At 42.0% G+C, this 20,360-nt stretch overlaps 1 protein-coding gene across 4 annotated transcripts in view; it reads right to left on the bottom strand.

Annotated features, from left to right (window-relative positions):
- LOC129812800 (AT-rich interactive domain-containing protein 4A-like) overlaps window positions 1-20,360 on the bottom strand; it is a 64,339-nt gene that overhangs the window by 16,409 nt on the left and 27,570 nt on the right. For 2 of the 4 annotated variants that reach the window (XM_055864679.1, XM_055864677.1), the window contains exons 9-16: window positions 11,477-11,556; window positions 11,192-11,268; window positions 10,872-11,041; window positions 2,496-2,571; window positions 2,047-2,141; window positions 1,512-1,609; window positions 941-1,259; window positions 474-739 (exon numbers count right to left, since the gene is read on the bottom strand). In XM_055864679.1, the coding sequence (XP_055720654.1) occupies window positions 474-739; window positions 941-1,259; window positions 1,512-1,609; window positions 2,047-2,141; window positions 2,496-2,571; window positions 10,872-11,041; window positions 11,192-11,268; window positions 11,477-11,556 (1,181 nt within the window). The remainder of the gene's footprint in view (window positions 1-473; window positions 740-940; window positions 1,260-1,511; window positions 1,610-2,046; window positions 2,142-2,495; window positions 2,572-10,871; window positions 11,042-11,191; window positions 11,269-11,476; window positions 11,557-20,360) is intronic. The other 2 variants (XM_055864676.1, XM_055864678.1) reach the window with 2 other exon arrangements.

The raw sequence follows: 20,360 nt of genomic DNA, 5'->3' as shown, positions 1-20,360 counted from the left end.
ATTACTGAAACCGATGGTGCCAACTAAACTGACTTTTTGGGATATAAAGAAGGATTTTATCTAACAAAACGACCATTCATGTTGTAGCTGGGACCCTTGGGATTGCAAACAGAGGAAGATCTTCAAAAGTAAGTGATTTATTTAAATCGCTATTGGTGATTTTGTGAAGCCTGTGCCGGTTGAAAGATATGTTGATGTGGGGCGCCGTCCTCAGATAATTGCATGGTATGCTTTCGCTGTAAAGCCTATTGTAAATCGGACAATGCAGTTAGATTACCAAGAATGTAAGCTTTTAAATGATATAAGATACTTTGATATAAGATACTTTCATTAATATGTTCATTAATGTTTAATATTATTTATTTGAATTGCTCGCCCTCCAATTTCACCAGATGTTGTCAACTGGTGTCCCACTATCCCTAAGAAGTTTTTAATATTACACTGTTATGTGTTTCATTAACATTTAACTGTACCCTTCTCCAACTCTCCTCTCGCTGTCCTCATCCTCATCTTCCCCTTCGTCCTCAGACTCTTTATCGGACTCCTCCAGACGTCGGCTGCATCCATTCCCCTGGGTGTCCCCTCCGTCTGACCTGCTGCTCTCTTTTTGACCACCCGTCTCCTCTCCGCTGGTCTCACTCACACCCAGACCACTCGGCTCCTGCTCATTGATCTTCTCCAGCTTGACAGGCTCCTTCACCTCAGCTTTGACCGGGGTCACAGTGCACCGTCTCCTCCCCTGAGGGAAAGGATAGAGAAGAGATTAGTGTCTGGAACTCAGGGGGGAAAAACAAACTATAGTACAGCGCTTTCACACTTTCTCCTTGCATCTTCCTCAAAACGCATTGGATGAAAAGATCAGAGGGGAAGAACCCCAGTTCAATTAATTTTGAGAAGGCGAATTGGGAGGAAATCTAAGAGTTTGAAAAAAGTAAATCACCACAAAGGACAAAAGTTGCTTTTGAGAACTCCTAACCCTTGGAGAGGCGATATCTTTGTGGCTCTCTTTGTCGCTCTCACTCCCCGACTCAGCCTCCTCCTGGGCAGGCTTGTCCTCTGTGGCTGCAGCAGACTCATTCTGGACAGGTGGTGTTGGGCACTTGCCAACCTTGTCTTTGTCCTTCACCTCAGGGACCTGGGCAGCCTTCTGCTCTGTCTGGGACTGGGAGGACTGGGACGCTGGACGAGCCTCGTTGTGGTGGATGGTCCTGAACACGATGCAGGCTGAGCGGCAGTACTCCTCAAAGCCATACAGGTACCTACACACACACACAGTAAATGTCACTCACCACACACTTCTAAATAATCTTGGTGCAAAATCTCAAATATCCATCAATCAAATGTATTTATATAGCCTTATAGTAATCCGTCCTAGAACACAGTTTGAATTTATCATGCCAAGTTGTTGAGTGCATTTCTCAACATCAACGCAAATGACTAAACAGCTTCAAAAGAAAGACGTATCTGGTAAAGAGTGCTTGTCAGTCTGAGTGAAGTGAACCAGCACCTACTTTCTGTAGGCAGTCTTCACATTGTAGGAGGCAGCAGAATTTAGGATGGGAATGCCCAGGTCCATGTAGATTTGTTTCCACACAGATCCACTTTCAATCTGCAAACAACAACCATTAACGTAACAAATGAATAATCATTCATGTAGGCCACGCTATATCAAGAATATCGTCAACAAAACAAACAGGGAGGTAAGTGGGACAAAACGCTACCAACATCACTTGATCGAGAAACAGTCCAAATTGTTAAGTCATATCAGGCCTATTGTTTTCTATGCCCTCATAACAGCTGACATGCAGAACACCAGCCAGACAGCCCCATCCATGACCTTGATAGTCCACTAAAAAGCTACATGCTTGCAATTCTGCTTACAGAGGCAGAGGAGAGACAAAGCTTGAGAGAACGGGCTGTTCACATTAGATGACGAGACCAGACAGTCTGCCTGCCTGCCACTGCAGTGAGGAGGACTCGGATGAAAGAGGCAGGGGGGGGGGGGGGGGGGGGGGGGTGTTAGCTGTATAGATGAGATGCACTCACTTTGTCACAGCCCCCCTGCTGGTAGACTAGCCTGAAGAGCTTGAAGAGGTTCAGATCCTTGTAGCCGAGCACAGGAGGCTTGTTAATTGGCGTCCCTGAGGAGAAGATGTGGAGAAGAGCAGTGAGAGGAAAAGTAGCACATTCTAGGGCATTCCAAATCACAGGAGCATCGTTCTTATTTCATATGTTGTCGTTGAATGACTGATAAGGATGCATTGTGTGATACAAAAACTACAGTGAAATCAAATGAAGGATGGATGGGGCATTCAGAGCCAGAGCCGGCAAGGTAGTGTATGTGCGCTTGCAGTAAAGTGTTGTACGCTGGAAAAGTAATGAAAGATCACCAATGGGCCCTGGTCAAAAGTAGGACACAATATAGGAAATAGGATGCTATTTGAGACAGACAGGGAAAACACAGGAAGCTAAATGGGACAGGGCTGTAGGCTCACCTCGATCCTCCATGAACTTATACAGCTGCTGCAGGAAGTGATCCCTCTCCTCTGGGTCCGCCTCATCCTCAGGCTGCTGGGAAGGTAAACGCAACACACCTTGGTTAAAATAGGCAAATGAGGCATCAACCGACGATATCTTGTGTTAGTCATTACCTGTCAGCGACTGTGCTGTTATTCTGACAAGGTCTCGACAAACATATTTTAGTCCTAAATACAAATGCAACTAATTTGATAAAATAAATAGTTTTTAAAGAGACGGAAGACATAATGAAAAGCTGTGAGTAGACGAGGCATGCAAGTAAAACCCATCAGTCCTGACATAGCTACATTCCTGTAGAGTTAGCAATGCTATTATTTACATAAGCATTCAAGACCCTTTGTATTGAACTCAGGTGCACACTGTTTCCATTGATCGTCCTTGAGATGTTTCTACAACTTGATTGGAGTCCACCTGTGGTAAATTCAATTGATTGGACATGATTTGGAAAAGCACACACACACACACACACACACACACACACACACACACACACACACACACACACAGAGCAAAAACCAAGCCATGAGGTCGAAGGAATTATCTGTAGTGCGCCGAGACAGGAATGTGTCGAGGTACAGATCCAGTGAAGGGTAGCAAAACATTTATGCAGGATTGAAGGTCCAAGAACACAGTGGCCTTCCTCATTCTTAAATGGAAGAAGTTATGGACCCCCAAGAGTCTTCCTAGAGCTTGCTGCCCGGACAAACTGAGCAATCGAGGGAGAAGAGTCTTGGTCAGGGAGATGACCAAGAATCCGATGGTCACTCTGACAGAGCTCTAAAGTTCCTTTGTGGAGATCTAAAAACCTTCCAGAAGGACAACCATCTCCGCAGCACTCCACCAATCAGGCTTTTATGATAGAGTGGCCAGATGGAAGCCACGCCTCAGTAAAAAAGGCACATGACAGCTCGCTTGGAGTTTGCCAAAAATGTACCTAAAGGACTCGGACCATGAGAAACAAGAGTCTCTGGTCTGATGAAACAAAGATTGAAACAAACTATTTACACTGAATACCAAGCGTCACGCCTGGAGAACACCGTAGGGATGGTGCCAGGTTAAGCATGGTGGAGGCACATCATGCTGTGGGGACATTTTTTTATCAGCAGGGACTGAAAGACTAGTGAGAATCGAGGCAAAGATGAACATAGCAAAGTACAACGAGATCCTTGATGAAAACCTGCACCAGAGCGCACAGGACCTCAGACTGGGGCGAAGGCTAACCTTCCAACAGGACAATGACCCTAAGCAAAAAGCCAAGACAATGCAGGAGTGGCTTCGGGACAAATCTCTGAATGTCCTTGAGTGGCCCAGCCAGAGGTCAGACTTGAACCCGAACTAACATCTCTGGAGAGACCTGAAAATAGCTGTGAAGCGACGCACCCCATCCAACCTGAAAAGACCTTGAGAGGATCTGCAGAGACGAATGGGAGATACTCACCAAATAAAGGTGTGCCAAGCTTGTAGCGTCATACCCAAGAAGACTAGAGGATGTAATTGCTGCCAAAAGGTGCTTTAAAGTACTGAGTAAAGGGTCTAAATACTTATGTAAAATGTGATTTCAGTTTTTTATTTTTTTAAACATTTGCAAACATCTCTAAAAACATGTTTTGGCTTTGTCATGATGCTGTAGTGTGTGTAGATTGATGAAGAAAAAACTATTCAATCAATTTTCGAATAAGGTTGTAATGTAACAAAATGTGTAAAGTCAAGGTGTCTGAATAATTTCCAAATGCACATCTACAGAAATAAAACAGATCCTGCTTCTGTTGCCTGTTTGAGTGTTTAATAGCTTACTGATTCCATGAGCACCAAGCCTCATGCAAACACGTCGGATAAACAAATCCAAGTCATCTGTTTTTAAATCTTTGCTATGCTGTATTAAAGGCTTAACACTTTTTCGTTAGAACAAAAAAGGTACTTCATTTATTTAGTTTACACTCTTCCAAGTTATCAGAATTGTTTTTATTTAAAATAACCCTCATTTTTCTTGATCTCCTTATTGCTATTATTAATATGATCACCATTATAATAATAAGTAATGTATTTATCATTAGTAGGCTTAGTATGGCAGCAGTGTATAACCACCATTGAGCTGTAGGCCTAAGAGTGCATCCTGTTTAGTATTAATACCGTAACTTACTTAGACCTATATTTCAATAGCCTACAGTACTTACAGGCTACTGTATCAATTAGTCATTCTATCGTTCATGTCATCACACAGTAAGAGTAATTCATGACTTGAAATGCAATCAAGCATTTTAGTTCTAAAATAAAACAAAGCGACCCATGAATAATTGGCCTAAACAATAGTTTACGTAAACCGCTTCCGATGTGGGTTTTAGCTTGCTAACAGAGGATTGTTAATTCACCTGTTTCCATACGTTTCAATTTAAAACATTTCTTACAAAGGAGTTGTTTAATATAATTACTTAACTATTTCTGTACATGGAATTTTTTTATTTATTTTTTATTACTCATTTTATTCTAATCTTTACAGGAAAATGCCACAGGCACTATCTGATGTGTGGAGACATTTCACTGCAGCCAATGAAGAAGGAAAAGCTGTGTACATTTGCAAATACTGTGCCAAATCACGTGAAGAACGCAACAAAGATGCCAAATCGTTTGGCCAAGTGCATAAAGTTCCCTCAGCGCTCACAACAAGCAACCTCTGACAAAAGTCCCTCTACTTCTAATCGAGGTGAAAATAATGAATCTGACACCTTATCAATAGCAACAGCTCATGGTCCTCCTGGAATCAGAAGTTTTTTTTTACTCAAATGGAGGAACGTATTCAGAGAAATGCTGATGAATGTCTTGCTCGAGCTGTGTGTGCAACTAGTTCACCTCTGATGCTCACAGGCAATGTGTATTGGAAGAGATTTCAGAATGTTCTTTGCCCAGCATACACCCCTCCAACCAGGCATGTTTTATCTACTCATTTGCTGGACGCAGAGTTCAAGTGAAGGTCAAGCAAATCATAGAGAAAGCAGACTGTATTGCAATCATCTCTGAAGGGTGGTCGCATGTTCGTGGGCAAGGAATAATTATCTAAATCATCTCCACCCCTCAACCAGTATTCTACAAGAGCACAAACAGAAGGGACAACAGACACACCAGTCTCTACATTGCAGATGAGTTGAAAGCAATCATCAATGACCTTGGACCACAGAAGGTATTTGCACTGGTGACAGACAATGCTGCTAACATGAAGGTTGCTTGGTCTAAAGTGGAGTCCTACCCTCACATCACACCCATTGGCTGTGCTGCTCATGCATTGAATCTGCTCCTCAAGGACATCATGGATACACTCTACAAGAGAGCCAAGGAAATGGTTAGGTATGTGAAGGGTCATCAAGTTATGGCAGCAATCTACCTCACCAAGCATGAGAAGTGAGAAGAACAAGAGCATCACATTGAAGCTGCCCAGCAACACCCGTTGGGGTGGTGTTGTCATCATGTTTGACAGTCTCCTAGAGGGGAAGGAGTCTCTCCAAGAAATGGCCACATCAGTCTGCTGATATGGACAGCCCCATCAAGAGGATCCTCCTAGATTATGTATTTTGGGAGAGTGGTAAGCAGCCTGAAACCTATATCAGTAGCCATTGCACAGATTGAGGGAGACAATGCCATCCTGTCTGATGTTCAGACTCCACTTGCAGATGTTAGAGAAGAAATCCGTACTGCCCTTCCCACTTCACTGTTGCTCCAAGCAGAGGAAACTGCAGTTCTGAAATACATCAAAAAGCATGGACTTCTGCCTGAAGCCCATACGCCACAGCGTACATGTTGGACCCCAAGTATGCTGGCAAGAGCATCCTGTCTGGTGCAGGGTTCAACAAGGCCTATGGTGTCATCACTACCGTGTCTCGCCACCTTGGCCTGGATGAGGGCAAGGTTCTTGGCAGTCTGGCAAAGTACACTTCCAAGCAAGGGCTTGGGGATGGAGATGCAATATGGCAGTCGAGCCAACATATCTCATCAGCCACCTGGTGGAAGGGACTGAGCCATCCTCAACACGGTTGGAAAGTGACAGTGAAGATGAGGCCTCAGAGTCTGATGTTCAAGAGGTGGACATTGAGGAGGTCCAGGGAGAAGACATGGAAGCCTGAAAAGAAGACAACCAAAGCTTTCATTTCTAGACTATCATTTTACAGATGTATGTTGAAAACACTTTTAAGAGATGCGATGGATTTTTGGGGATCATTCAATATTCTCTTTTATAGTTCAGGGCAATCATCCCATGTGAAGTCAACTCGTTTAATTCAAGTTCAATTCGTAACAAATTATTTCATTTTTTTCTATTGGAAGGATTGTCATTTGCAATTATGTCTACTTATGATAAGGTAAAAGGTTTATGTTTGTCTCCATATGATATGGTAAATATATCCAATGAAAAAACATCTACATTGAAATAGTATTAATATTAATTTGCATATACAGTTGAAGTCGGAAGTTTACATAAACTTGTTTTAATGACCCCAACCTAAGTGTTTCAACAACTCCACAAATGTCTTGTTAACAAACTATAGTTTTGTCAAGTCAGTTAGGACATCTACTTTGTGCCTGACAAGTAATTTTTACAACAATTGTTTACAGACAGATGATTTCACTGTATCACAAATCCAGAGGGTCAGAAGATTACATACACGAAGTTGACTGTGCATTTAAACAGCTTGGAAAATTCCAGAAAATGATGGTCATTACTTTAGAAGCTTCTGATAGGCTAATTGACATTTGAGTCAATTGGAGGTGTACCTGTGGATGTACTTCAAAACCTACCTTGAAATATATCCACAGGTACACCTCCAATTGAGCCACTGCTCCAAAACTGTTTGGCCATAATGACCATCGTTATGTTTGGAGGAAAAAGGGGGATGCTTGCAAGCCGAAGAACACCACCGCAACCGTGAAGCACGAGGGTGACAGCATCATGTTGTGGGGGTGCTTTGCTGCAGGAGGGACTGGTCCACTTCACAAAAAAGATGGTATCATGAGGGAGGAAAATGATGTGGATATATTGAAGCAACATCTCAAGACATCAGTCAGGAAGTTAAAGCTTGGTCGCAAATGGGTCTTCCAAATGGACAATGACCCCAAGCATATCTCCAAAGTTGTGGCAAAATGGCTTAAGGGCAACAAAGTCAAGGTATTGGAGTGGCCATCACAAAGCCCTGACCTCAATCCTATAGAAAATGTGTGGGCAGAACTGAAAAAGCATGTGCGAGCAAGGAGGCCCACAAACCTGACTCAGTTACACCAGCTCTGTCAGGAGGAATGGGCCAAAATTCACCCAACTTATTGTGGGAAGCTTGTGGAAGGCTACGTGAAACATTTGACCCAAGTGAAACAATTTAAATGGCAATCCTACCAAATACTAATTGAGTGTATGAAAACGTATGACCCACTGGGAATGTGAAAGAAATAAAAGCTGAAATAAATCCTTCTCTCTACTATTATTCTGACATTTCACATTCTTAAAACAAAGTGGTGATCTTAACTGACCTAAGACAATTTTTACTAGGGTTAAATGTCTGGAATTGTGTAAAACTGAGTTAAAATGTATTTAGCTAAGGTGTATGTAAACTTCTGACTTCAACTGTATTTCCGTTAATTTCCATATATTCCCGTTAATTTCTACGGAAAGTTTCCACCTCTGAATATTCCCCAAAATGTGCAACCCTGTAAAGGCTTATAATTTAGTGGTGTTTACACAGTTCCAAATGGTCAGAAAATTACATGCTAATCTAACGGCCCTTCTTTGGACACTGCTAACAAACCTCCAAACGAGCTTCAATGCCATAGAACACTCATTCCGAGTTCTCCAACTGCTTTTAAATGCAGGTAAAACTTAGTGCATGCTCTAAAACCGATTGCTGCCCACACCCTCCCGCCCGACTAGCATCACTACTCTGGACGTTTCTGACCTAGAATATGTGGACAACTACAAATACCTAGGTGTCTGGTTAGACTGTAAACTCTCCTTCGACTCACATTAATCATCTCCAATACAAAATTAGATCTAGAATCGGCTTCCTATTTCGCATCAAAGCATCCTTCACTCATGCTGCCAAACATACCCTCGTAAAACTGACTATCCTACCGATCCTTGACTTCGGCGATGTCATTTAAAAAATAGCCTCCAACACTCTACTCTGCAAATTGGATGCAGTCTATCATGGTGCCATCCGTTTTGTCACCAAAGCCCCATATACCACCCACCACTGCAACCTGTATGCTCTCGTTGGCTGGCCCTCACTACATATTCGTTGCCAAACCCACTGGCTCCAGGTCATCTATAAGTCTATGCTAGGTAAAGCGCCGCCTTATCTCAGCTCATTGGTCACCATAGCAACATCCAAAGCCAACACTTCCTATGGCCGCCTTTCCTTACAGTTCTCTGCTACCAATGACTGGAACGAATTGCAAAAGTCACTGAAGCTGGAGACTTATATCTCCCTCTCTAACTTTAAGCATTAGCTATCAGAGCAGCTTACCAATCACTGTACCTGTACACAGCCAATCTGTAAATAGCACACCAGACTACCTCATCCCGATATTGTTACTTATCCTCTTGCTCTTTTGCACACCAGTATCTCTATTCTCTACTTGCACCTCCAATGTTAATGCTAAAATTGTAATTATTTCACCTCCATTGCCTATTTATTGCCTTACCTCTACTCTTCTACATTTTCACACACTGTACATAGATTTTTCTATTGTGTTATTGACTATGTTTGTTTATGTGTAATTCTGTTGTTTTGTCGCACTGCTTTGCTTTATCTTGGCCAGGTCGCAGTTTTAAATTAAAAACTTGTTCTCAACTGGTCTACCTGGTTAAATAAAGGTAAAATATATATATATATATATATATATATATTAAATAAACTGTTTGGCATACATAATACTCCTTACCTTTTTCTTGATATCCAGTATTTTTCACAACTAAGTCAAATTTTTTGCACACATCCCACTTACCCTTTACCTCCTGAGCAATCAGTAAACGTTCACACACAGACAATTGCCGTTATTTATTTTTTAAAACAGCACGGCAAGTCTTAGCTTGGCCCGGCACAATCAAATCAATTGCAGTTGGACTCCAGAATTTGTGTGTCTTAATTATTTCATCAAACAGCGCGCTTAAAGCATCAGACTAAATTTGATTTGATTAAAACACGTAGGATGTGTCTATATATGAAAAAATACACGTTTTACATTTTCTACCAATTGATTAGTCTAAAGACAACTTAGTTGATCAAGATGTTTATTTAATATTTTTTTATTTGGGGACAGCCCTAGTGTTGGTGTGTAACCTATTCACAGTAACCGGGGCCATAGATATGGCTCCCTATGTACATTATTACTAGCGAACAGACACTGTCACAGTACACTGAAGTCAAATGGACGAACTAGAAAGAAAAATCAACTATGTCCATGCCATTGTAGTCAATGTAGCTTGTACTGTGTAATCTATACCATGATCGACAAACTGCCCCAGACAAGTAAATACACAGTGAAGTGAACCTATTTCACTCATGAGAAGCAAAGCATTTGTCAAAACCAGCCGAGGTAGAAAGAAACCTTGAGGAGTAAAAGGGCCTTCCCACGAATAAGACAGCCTGGCTGGCACGCCTCCACTGGACCTCAGCCAATTCCCACAGGCCCCCTCTAAACGATAGGAAGTAGCTGCTGGTTGCTATGGGAACAGAGTAGGAAACCATACAAATGGTCATTTGTCCAGAACTCTGGGAGCAGGAAGAATGAACCAGTGTTGTTCCTGAGGCAGGGGCTATCCCACACACTAGGAGTGTATCCCAGATGGGACCCTATTCACTATGGGCCCTGGTCAAAATTAGTTACACTAAAAGGGAATATGGTGCAATTGATGTATCCAGGGTCTATCGGGAGTCTGGCTCAATCAAGATGATTCAGTAGCCACAAGATGTCAGAGTGGGAATGCAATGAAGGCATGATGCAAGCCAACTTCATTGACAGACCAGGTAGGTGAGGTCACTACAGTGTGCAATACAACAGCTGGGTTTACACTACTCAATGAGATGGATCTCGTTTTGAACATTATCCCTGCAAAATAAGATAAGAACTTCCTTTTTTTCTCTCCATGAAGTAGTACCTATTATAATCTCCAAGCCCAAACGTCACAAGCAGGTTATGATGGCCACTGTTAGAACATTACACTTCAGTATACAGTCAAACAGTTGAACTAAAGCTTTGTCAAAACTGATAGAAAATTCTAATTTCTGAATGTGGCAAGGTACTGGTCAGCACCTCAAAGGAAAATGGTTTACTTGTAGAAAACAGAACCGTGTTCTTACCTCGTCATCCTCCTTCTCCTCCTCCTCCTCTTCCTCCTCCTCATCCTCACTATATTTTCCTTCCTTGTCCTCCTCGTCACTGCTGGAGGATTCTAAGATCTCGCTCATGTCCATCTTCCAACTGTCAGGGACCACCTTGGTTTTGAGGAAATGCACTGCCTCGTCCAACCCTGGGAATAGCCAGAAGAAGTCAAGAGTTACAGGTCAATTTTTATGTCAATTCAGTTGACTTGGACAAGAAATTTCTCCATAGGAATGCCCATTCCGTTCTTGAACTAACTGGAATTGAGTGTTGAGCTCCCTAGATGAGCCATCCTTACCGTTCCTCGACGAGAACTCAGCTTTAGAGATGCTGTCCATGTTCACTTCATGGATCTCCTTTCTTGCCACAGTTCGACTAAAAAAACAACAACATCTAAATGCACGTGCATTCAGCTACAATGTTACCAATTATGAGAATACTACAATAGCAAAAAGACATGCATATTTACATTGCCCTTGGCTAGAAAATGTATGACGGGGCAAATATCAAACAAGACGATGTCTGTAAACTAACCAGAATGTCCTTAACTCTACGACACAAGAGTAGGATGAACAATGCTTACAATTTGGAGTCTGCAAATGATCTCACTAAACATTGGTCTTTCTTGACTGTCAGGTCATCATTGCAGCTGGGCGATATCACCTAGACAGAACCAACAAAGAAAGGGAAATTTAGGCGCAATTGCAAATAGTGCTGGGCAATATATTGTGAATACCGGTATGTATCCACGTACCATCTATGAAGGTATTTTTATACAGTGCTCAATAAATCAAAAGTTCAACAAGTTGGACAACGTCACTGTCAGTTTCTACGTAGTTTGGATGAGAACAAAACCATCCGAATAGAGAATCATATTAAAATCACTTAGAATTCATGTTGCCACCATTCTAGGGTCATGCACTACTCATAAGTCGTATGTATAACAGAAAACAAAGTCAAATATGAGAAAAATGTGATATTTTGTCACCGAGTCCTAATATCACTGAGTCCTAATATCAAAGAGGAATTGTGCTAGAAGAACAAAAAGGCCAAGGAGGGTTATTATCCATTTGAGGGTTATTATCCATTTGCTTTCAGTTTCACAATGGGTTCCATAAACCAGTAGTTTCCAACCTTTTTTGAACCGTGGCACACCTTAATGGGATCAAAAATATATATTTTTTAAAGATTAAAATGGGATTTATCGGCACTTCATGATAGTTAATTTGTGTGTACATCTTTAAGAGTGTCCTGCGAATCTGTGCTGGAAAAGTAAAAAAGTTTGCGCCGGTAAAATAAGTCTTTAGTTTTGAATAGTCTGGAGATGAGCGGTTTTCTGCTTTGTAAATTTATTTTGTGGAACAGCATAGCCTAGTCAGACATGCCTGTGGTAATGGTTGTCACAGGCAAAGTAATATTATACAAATTACTCATGACTTGCTCCCCTCAAATGATACAAATGTAACAACAGCCTGAGCACACCTGACTTGAAACAATGATACAGATGTAACCATGTGCTATTCAATGTATTATCTAAGCACTGGTGCTCCCAAGTAAAAATGCCATAGTTCACCTTATTTATATATATAGAGAGAGAAAGAGAGAGAAAGAGAGCGGCAGGTAGAGAGAGCAAGAGTGAGAGATACCGGCAGGCAGAGAGAGCGAGAGAAAGAGACCGACAGGCAGAGAGAGAGAGAACCCATATTTATGCTTATTTATGTTCCCTTGTGTACTTTAACCATCTGTACATCGTTACAACACTGTATATATACACATATGACATTTGTAATGTCTTTATTCTTTTGAAACTTTTGTATGTGTAATGTTGACTTAATTTTTATTGTTTATTTCAGTTTTGTATATTATCTACCTCACTTGCTTTGGCAATGTTAACACATGTTTCCCATGCCAATAAAGCCCCTTGAATTGAATTGACAGATCTCAAAATGCTCTGCTCTCACCTACTGTGATGGTCTGGGCCTAAAACTCACAAAAACAACACCCAGACACGTTGGAACACAAAGCTTTTACTATCTCATCCTGGATTATACAAGGTCAGGGGTCATCTACCCTTGGCCTAAAGAGCACGAACACAGACTTCAAAGAAATTGGAAATACAGACCTCGTCATCCTACAAGAAACAAGGTATAAAGGAGATGGACCCACTGGTTTCCCTCTAGGTTACATAGAGCTTGTAGTCCCATCCACCAAACTACCAGGTGTGAAACAGGGAAGAAACTCAGGGGGTATGCTAATTTGTTATAGAGCAGACTTAACCCACTATTAAATTAGTCAAAATCGTAACATTTTACATCTGGCTAGAAATTAATAATGAAATTATCTCCGGAAAATTACCTATATCTCCCCCAATAGAATCCCCATACTTTAACGATGACAGCTTCTCCATCCTAGAGGGGGAGATCAACAACTTCCAGGCCCAAGGACATGTACTAGTCTGTGGTAGCCTAAATGCCAGAACTGGACAAGAACCTGACACCCTCAGCACACAGGGGGACAAACACCTACCTGGAGTTGACAGCATTCCCTCCCCCATATGCTCCCCTAGACACAACTATAGCAAAACAAACAACAAAAATGGGTCACAACTCCTGTTGCTCTGTCGGATGATGAGCATTTACATAGTCAATGGTAGGCATCGAGAGGACTCCTATGGTAGGTACACCTACAGCTCATCTCTTGGCAGTAGTACTGTAGACTACTTTATCACTGATCTCAAAAGGTCCGTAATAATATTAATAAATGTTACTAGATGGAAGGAAAGTAGTGTGGAAATGTACCAAAAAACAATTAGGCATCAAACGCAATCCCTTCTAGACAACTTCCTGGACAAAATGTTTCACTGTGAAACTTGGCAGTAGAAAACCTAAATAGTATATTTGACCACTCAGCTTGCCTGTCAAATCTAAAAATCTCAAGCAGACAACCTAAATGAACAACAATGGCAAATGGTTTGATGAAGACTTCAAAAACCTAGGAACAAAACTGAGAAACCTATCCAACCAAAAACAGAGACCCTGAGCCTACGGCTTCACTATAGTGAATCACTAAAACAATAGAGACACACTACGGAAAAAGGAACAGGACATCAGAAGCGTAATTGAAGAATCCATAGAATCAAACCACTAATATGAAAACAGGAAAACTTGAAACACATAACACGAAGAGTTATCCAAAACAGAGAAGGATAAACCACCTCCGATATTTTTGGCTCTATAAAAATAGCAAAAACATATGATCAAATACAAATCTTAGAATCAACTATTAAAGACTACTAGAACTCACTGGATTCTCCAATTACATTGAATTAATAACTACAGGACAAATACAAACCCTCTAACCCCAAAAAACCTGTGGGGTTGATGGTATCCTCAATGAAATGATAAAATATACAGACCACAAATTGCAATTGGCTATAAATCAACAAACACCATCCTCAGCTCTGGCATCTTCCCCCATATTTGGAACCAAGGACTTATCACCCCAAACCACAAAAGCGGAGACACATTTGACCCCAATAACTACCGTGGGATCTGCATCAACAGCAACCTTGAGAAAATCCTCTGCATTACCATTAACAGCAGACCCGTACATTTCCTCAGCGAAAACAATGTACTGAACGACTGTGAAATTTACTTCTTACCAAATTATCGTACGACAGACAACATGTTCACCATGCACAACCCAATTGACAAACAAACCAAAACAAAGGCAAAGTCTTCTCATGCTTTGTTGATTTCAAAAAAGCTTGACTCAATTTGGCATGAGGGCCTGCTATACAAATTGATGGAAAGGGGTGTTGGGGGAAAAACACACACATTCCTTCCCACATGGCCAGGGGGTGAGACAGGGATGCAGCTTAATCCCCACCCTCTTCAACATACACATCAATCGATTGGCGAGGACACGAGAACAGCCTGCAGCACCCGGCCTCACCGTACTAGAATCTGAAGTCAAATGTCTACTGATGATCTGGTGCTTCTGTCACCAACCAAGGAGGGCCTACAGCAGCACCTAGATATTCTGCACAGATTCTGTCAGACCTGGGCCCCGACAGTAAATCTCAGTAACACAAAAATAATGGTGTTCCAAAAAACGTCCAGTTGCCAGGACCACGAATACAAATTCCACCTTACACCCTTGTCCTAGAGCACACAAAAAACGATACATACCTCAGCCTAAACATCAGTGCCACAGGTAACTTCCAAAAACCTGTGAACGATCTGAGAGACAAGGCAAGAAGGGCCTTGTCTCAAAAGGAAAAGGAAATTAAAATTTGACATACCAATAAGGATCTGGCTAAAAATACTTGAATCAGTTATAGAATCCATTGCTCCTTATGGTTGTGAGGTCGGGGGTCCGCTCACCAACCAAGAATTCACAAAATGGGACAAACACCAAATTGAGACTCTGCACGCAGAAACCAAATCATGAGGAAAACCTTGGGAAAATAAACACTGCTCAAAAAAATAAAGGGAACACTTAAACAACACAATGTAACTCCAAGTCAATCACACTTCTGTGAAATCAAACTGTCCACTTAGGAAGCAACACTGATTGACAATAAATTTCACATGCTGTTGTGCAAATGGAATAGACAAAAGGTGGAAATTATAGGCAATTAGCAAGACACCCCCAATAAAGGAGTGATTCTGCAGGTGGTGACCACAGACCACTTCTCAGTTCCTATGCTTCCTGGCTGATGTTTTGGTCACTTTTGAATGCTGGCGGTGCTCTCACTAGTGGTAGCATGAGACGGAGTCTACAACCCACACAAGTGGCTCAGGTAGTGCAGCTCATCCAGGATGGCACATCAATGCGAGCTGTGGCAAGAAGGTTTGCTGTGTCTGTCAGCGTAGTGTCCAGAGCATGGAGGCGCTACCAGGAGACAGGCCAATACATCAGGAGACGTGGACGAGGCCGTAGGAGGGCAACAACCCAGCAGCAGGACCGCTACCTCCGCCTTTGTGCAAGGTGGAGCAATGCCTGAGCCCTGCAAAATGACCTCCAGCAGGCCACAAATGTGCATGTGTCAGCATATGGTATCACAAGGGCTCTGAGGATCTCATCTCGGTACCTAATGGCAGTCAGGCTACCTCTGGCGAGCACATGGAGGGCTGTGCGGCCCCACAAAGAAATGCCACCCCACACCATGACTGACCCACCGCCAAACCGGTCATGCTGGAGGATGTTGCAGGCAGCAGAACGTTCTCCACGGCGTCTCCAGACTCTGTCACGTCTGTCACATGTGCTCAGTGTGAACCTGCTTTCATCTGTGAAGAGCACAGGGCGCCAGTGGCGAATTTGCCAATCTTGGTGTTCTCTGGCAAATGCCAAACGTCCACGGTGTTGGGCTGTAAACACAACCGCCACCTGTGGACGTCGGGCCCTCATAGCACCCTCATGGAGTCTGTTTCTGACCGTTTGAGCAGACACATGCACATTTGTGGCCTGCTGGAGATCATTTTGCAGGGCTCTGGCAGTGTTACTCCTTGCACAAAGTGGGAGGTAGCGGTCCTGCTGCTGGGTTGTTGCCCTCCTACGGCCTCCTCCACATCTCCTGATGTACTGGCCTTTATTGTCAATCAGTGTTGCTTCCTAAGTGGACAGTTTGATTTCACAGAAGTGTGATTGACTTGGAGTTACATTGTGTTGTTTAAGTGTTCCCTTTATTTTTTTGAGCAGTGTATATATATATTTTTTAAATGTGTCAATTAACAAAAAAACTGCGCAAACTAGAATGCTATTTGGCCCTAAACAAAGTACACAGTGACAGAACACCTGACCACAGTGACTGACCCAAAATTAAGGAAATATTTGACAATGTACAGACTCAGTGAGCATAGCCTTGCTATTGAGAAATGCCGCCGAAGGCAGACCTGGCTCTCAGGAAGACTGGCTATGTGCACACTGCCCACAAACTGGGGTGGAAACTGAGCTGCACTTCCTAACCTCCGGCCAAATGTATTTTTTATTTAACTAGGCAAGTCAGTTAACTTCACTAGGGTAGGGGGCAGCATTAGGAATTTTGGATGAAAAGCGTGCCCAAATTAAACTGTCTGCTACAGTCCCAGATGATAGGATATGCATATAATTAGTAGATTTGGATAGAAAACTCTAAAGTTTCCAAAACTGGTAAAATAATGTCTGTGAGTAAAACAGAACTGATATGGCAGGCAAAAACCCGAGGAAAATCCAACCAGGAAGTACTATTACTTTGAAAGGCTGTTACCATTGAAAGCCTATCCACCATACAAAGATTTAGGACCCAGTTCACGAGCTCTGTGCCTTCCTCTACATGTGACCAGTCTTTAGGCATTGTTTCAGGTTTTAACTCTGAAAAATGAGGGCGATAAACCACTTTCAATCAGTGACCAGTGGAAATTTCCATTCATCAGCCATGTGCCCTGATCGTGAACGCGCCTTTCTTGTTTCTCCTTTCCTATTGACAAAGCTTTTGTCCGGTTGAAATATTATTTATGACAAAAACAACCGGAGGATTGATTTTAAACATCGTTTGGCATGTTTCTACTAACTTTTATTGTACTTTTTTAGACTTTTCGTCCTGGAATTAGTACACGCGCCTTCTGCATTCGGATTACTGGACAAAACGCGCAAACAACAAGGAGGTTTTTGGACATAAATGATGGACATTATCGAACAAAACAAACATTTATTGTGGAACTGGGATTCCTGGGAGTGCATTCTGATGAAGATCAAAGGTAAGTGAATATTTATAATGCTATTTCTGACTTCTGTTGACTCCAACATGGCGGATATCTGTTTGGCTTGATTTTGTAGTTTGAGCGCCATACTCAGATTATTGCATTGTGTGCTTTTTCTGCAAAGTTTTTTTTTTTTTTTTTTTTTTTTAAATCTGACACCTTTGTTGCATTAAGGAGAAGTGGATCTAAAATTCCATGCATAAGTTGCATCTTTTATCAATGTTTCTTATGAGTATTTCTGTAAATTGGTGTGGCTCTCTGCAAAATCACTGCATGTTTTGGAACTACTGAACATAACGCGCCAATGTAAACTCAGATTTTTGGATATAAATATGAACTTTACTGAACAAAACATACATGTATTGTGTAACATGAAGTCCTATGAGTGTCATCTGATGAAGATCAAAGGTTTGTGATTAATTTTATCTATATTTCTGCTTTTTGTGACTCCTCTCTGTGGCTGGAAAAATAGCTGTGTTTTTCTGTGACTTGGCTCTGACATAATCGTTTGGTTTGCTTTCGTCGTAAAGCCTTTTTGAAATTGGACACTGTGGCTGGATTTACAACAAGTGTATCTTTAAAATGGTGTAAAATACATGTGAGGAAGTTTAATTATGGGATTTCTGTTTTGAATTTGGCGCCCTGCAGTTTCACTGGCTGTTGACGAGGTGGGACGCTACCGTCCCACATAACCTCACTAGGGTAAGATCAAATTCTTATTTTCAATGACGGCCTAGGAACAGTGGGTTAACTGCCTTGTTCAGGTGCAGAACGACAGATTTTGACCTTGTCAGCTCGGGGATTCGATCCAGCAACCCTCCGGTTACTGGCTCAATGCTGAGTGGACACACAGAGAAGCACAGGCATCAAGGCACCTTTCCTCTGAATTAAGTGAAGTTATGACTGACATTGTAGGTGTAGTCAATTTTATAAAGACCAGACCAAAACAAGAGTCTTCTCTGCTATCTGTGAGGAGATGGGAGCTGAACATCAAGCTGTGCTGTTTCACAGTGAAGCAAGGTGGCTGTCACGAGGAAAAGTCTTGTCCCGAGTTTATGAGCTCAGAGAGCAGATAAGAATGTTTTCGGAGCAGGAGCACAAGTATGACCGAGCAGAAATATTTAGTGATGAGAACTTCCAGGCAAAACTGGCCTACCTGAGTGACATATTTGGAAAGCTAAATTAACTAAATCTACAGCTTCAAGGGAAAGATAAACACCTCCCTCAGGACACAGACAAGATCAGCTCTTTCACTCGAAAGCTTGCAATGTGGGACAGGCGACTTGAAGGAAATACTGATTCATTCGAGAACCTGCATGAATTTGTTGACACTACTGACTATGATGCCACCTCAGTGATTCCATATATTAAGGAGCATATTTCATCACTGATGGGATTCTTTAAAAAGTACTTCCATGAAAACAGTTCCCAATATGACTGGTTTCAGCTCTACAGAGGAGGACCAGTTCATTGATATGACGTCTGACTCCACATTGAGACTGAGGTTCACATCAGACACTAAGTGAATTCTGGCTGAGTGTAGAGAGGCAGTATCCACTCTTAGGGCAGAGGGCCATGGGCATTCTTCTTCCTTTTGCAACATCTTATCTTTGTGAGACTGGCTTCTCTGCTGTTGCTGCACTGAAGACCAAGTACAGGTCCCAGCTAAACATTGAGCAGGAGCTGAGAGTTGCAGTATCATGCTTCAAACCCCGCTTCGAAAAGCTGTGCTCTGCAAAACGTGCTCATTGTAGCCATTAATCCTGACTTCCTCATTTTGATTTAAAAAAAAATATTTAAAAAAAATCAGCACAAATTGTTTTATTAATTTTTGTTTTATAGGTCAAAGTGTTTCATATATTGTGCTCCTGAGTTAATGTTGCTGATCAATTTAAATTTATTATTATTTATTGACTATATTCAATTTTATTTTTCAGTATCAAATGGTCAAAATATGTTTACAGTTTAAATAAAGATCGTTTTTTGGGGGGGGGGGGGGGGGGGGGGGGGATTTATGCACTTTAAGTCTTTTCTGTTACAGACTAAAAAAACAATGTTAATAAATGTATTCTTTGTTGTAAGTTGATCTATATTTATTACTTTTTTCTTCTTTTGTTTCATTTAATGTTAATAAGGATACAATGTTATGCAGAGGTGTACTTATAACAATTTTATAGACAAATGATACTATTTACAGTCGCGGCGGAGAGTTGGGGCGCAAAATGTTTACTTCTTCCTATGGGGGGGTGTAACAGAAAATAATTGAGAAGCACTGGGTTAAATGCTGAGGACACATTTCAGTTGGACAACTGACTAGGTATCCCCCTTTCCCAATAAAGCCCCTTAAATTGAGAGGACAGCGCATGCACAAGATTAACAGGCAGAGAGAGAGGCAGAGAGAGAGGCAGAGAGAGAGAGAGGCAGAGAGAGAGAGAGGCAGAGAGAGAGAGAGGCAGAGAGAGAGAGAGGCAGAGAGAGAGAGAGGCAGAGAGAGAGAGAGGCAGAGAGAGAGAGAGGCAGAGAGAGAGAGAGGCAGAGAGAGAGAGAGGCGCAGAGAGAGAGAGAGAGAGAGTCAGAGAGAGAGAGAGGCAGAGAGAGAGAGAGAGAGAGAGAGAGGCAGAGAGAGAGAGGCAGAGAGAGAGAGGCAGAGAGAGAGAGGCAGAGAGAGAGAGAGAGAGAGAGAGAGGCAGAGAGAGAGAGAGAGAGAGAGAGGCAGAGAGAGAG

Source organism: Salvelinus fontinalis, chromosome 16, assembly GCF_029448725.1.
Source record: "Salvelinus fontinalis isolate EN_2023a chromosome 16, ASM2944872v1, whole genome shotgun sequence".
NCBI lineage: Eukaryota > Metazoa > Chordata > Actinopteri > Salmoniformes > Salmonidae > Salvelinus > Salvelinus fontinalis.
This window is presented reverse-complemented; position numbering and strand designations above follow the sequence as displayed.